The sequence below is a fragment of the Pelophylax lessonae genome (assembly GCF_965119305.1).
Source record: "Pelophylax lessonae genome assembly, chromosome: 7".
In the NCBI taxonomy this organism is placed as follows: domain Eukaryota; kingdom Metazoa; phylum Chordata; class Amphibia; order Anura; family Ranidae; genus Pelophylax; species Pelophylax lessonae.
Window position 1 is genome coordinate 87,183,847 of NC_138774.1, and position 2,163 is coordinate 87,186,009.

At 39.8% G+C, this 2,163-nt stretch overlaps 1 protein-coding gene across 1 annotated transcript; it reads left to right on the top strand.

The window, feature by feature from the left end:
* Positions 1 to 224: 224 nt before the first annotated feature.
* LOC309560366 (olfactory receptor 6Q1-like) lies at positions 225 to 1,172 on the top strand (the record flags this gene model as incomplete). Its single annotated transcript, XM_082263993.1, has 1 exon — positions 225 to 1,172. One exon carries the CDS (start codon positions 225 to 227, stop codon positions 1,170 to 1,172), a length of 948 nt encoding a protein of 315 aa, XP_082120119.1.
* Positions 1,173 to 2,163: the final 991 nt, after the last annotated feature.

Here is a 2,163-nt window from a genome sequence, read left to right on the forward strand (position 1 = left end):
CTCTCATACCGCTTGTCAATTAGTGATGAAACAACAATAAATGGTATGTCTGGTTTTGTCTTTGCAATCTTTCAAAACTAGATCCGCTCACTTATTGCATGTGGTTCCTTTTTGAAAAAATCCCTTGTGCATTAATACCTATTTTTGATTCATAGTATAATTGAGCAAAAAAGATTCAACTCATTATTTAATGCTTCTTGACCCACCTACACTTCATTTTCAAAATGACTGTGGTATCAAACAAATCAGTAATAAGCTCATTTTTCCTGGCTGGGTTTTCTGGATGTTCATACTGTCAGATCACCATATTTGTTGCATTTCTGTTAATTTTTATGTTCACAGTCTTAGAAAACTTGGCAATTATTTTACTGGTTTTACAAGATAGCAAACTTTGGAAGCCCATGTATATATTTGTTGGGAATCTTTCCTTTTTGGAGATCTGGTATATCACTGTTACACTACCCAATCTGTTATATAACACGGTCACAGGAAATCAGGAAATATCATACAATGGATGTGTCACTCAACTATTCTTTTTTACTTTTCTTGGAGCCACTGAGTGCTATCTTCTGGCCATCATGGCTTATGACCGTTACATAGCTATTTGTAATCCTCTAAAATACACTGTCATAATGCAGGACATGTGTGTCTGGTGCCTCCTTATTTCTTCCTGGTCAATTGGACTTTTTACACCAATTATTCCTGTCTATTTCCTGACTCAGCTGAACTTTTGTGGCCCTAATAAAGTTGACCATTACTTTTGTGATGTTTCTCCACTGTTGAGGTTGGCTTGTGGGAATATTAAAACTAAGGAACTTGTTGACTTCATTGTGTCTGTATTGGTTCTTATTAGCTCCTTGTCAGTCATCTTTATTTCTTACATCTGCATCACATGGACTATCCTGAAGATGCCTTCTTCTTGTGGTCGGCAGAAAGCATTCTCTACATGTACCTCTCATCTGGCTGTAGTTTGTGTCTATTATGGAAGCATGGGCTTCACTTATATGCGGGTCACACCAGCTTCTAGTGTTTCATTAAACAAGCTTGTGTCTGTTTTGTACTCTGTCATCACCCCCCTGTTTAACCCAATTATTTACACACTTAGGAATCACGATGTAAAGCTTTCACTACAAAAAGTTTTAGGGAAACAAAATGGTTTAAAGACTAAATAATCCCACTAGAAGATTAAAGCAAAGTGCCATTTTCTGTCTGCCATATACACTAAATTGCAGAAAGCGTGTGGACAGCTGAACATCATACCAATATGAGCTTGATGGACTTCAAAACCATGGAAATAATATGAAGTTTCTATCCGCCCCCATTTTTTTCAGTCAACAGCCTCCACTCTTCCGGGAAGGCTTTAAGGAGTTTCTGTGGGAAATTGTGTTCATATAGACAGAAGAACATTTGTAAGATCAGACAGTGATGTTTGATGGCTTGCAACTCCAAATCATTTTTCAGTTGTTCATTAAAGTTGAGGTTAGGGTTCTGTGCAAGCCACTCCAGTTCTTTCACATCAAACTTTTTAAACAATATCTTTATGGAGCTGGCTTTGTGCACAAGGACACAGTCATGCTAGAACAGAAAAAGACTGTCTCTAAAATGTTAGTAAACTGCTGTACGTGTACAATTGTCTAAAATGTGTCTGTATGCAGGGCCAGGAGAAGGTGTGGGCAATAGGGTCAACAGCACCAGGCGCAATCTTGTGAGGTTGGAGGGGGGGGCAGGAATGTGAGCTGTTCATTACATGTAGGAGAAACTCTCAAACCGAATAGCCTGGCTGTCACACCCTCCCAATGCAGACCTCTGAAGTCTGGTCAGACTATCAAGTAGATATAGGAGGAGTCCCTTGTAGTGCATTAGCACATCTCTCCCAGCAAGGGGTACTTTGACGTAGTGGTGGGCTTGAGCATGATATGGCCATATGGTGGGACCAAATCCCCATTTTTATTTATGGATTATCTTCATATTTGATAGTCATTTCTTTTGCATGTGTGCGCTATTCTATTTTAATATGCATGTCGCTTGGTTCATAGCTGCACCAGCTTTAGAAATACATGTTCAGGGTTTGCTCCCCCAACTTTTTGCTTGTTTATTATGTATTCGGTCTGACCAGACTTCTGAGGTTGAGCACCCCACCCCCCCCCCCCCCCCCACACACAC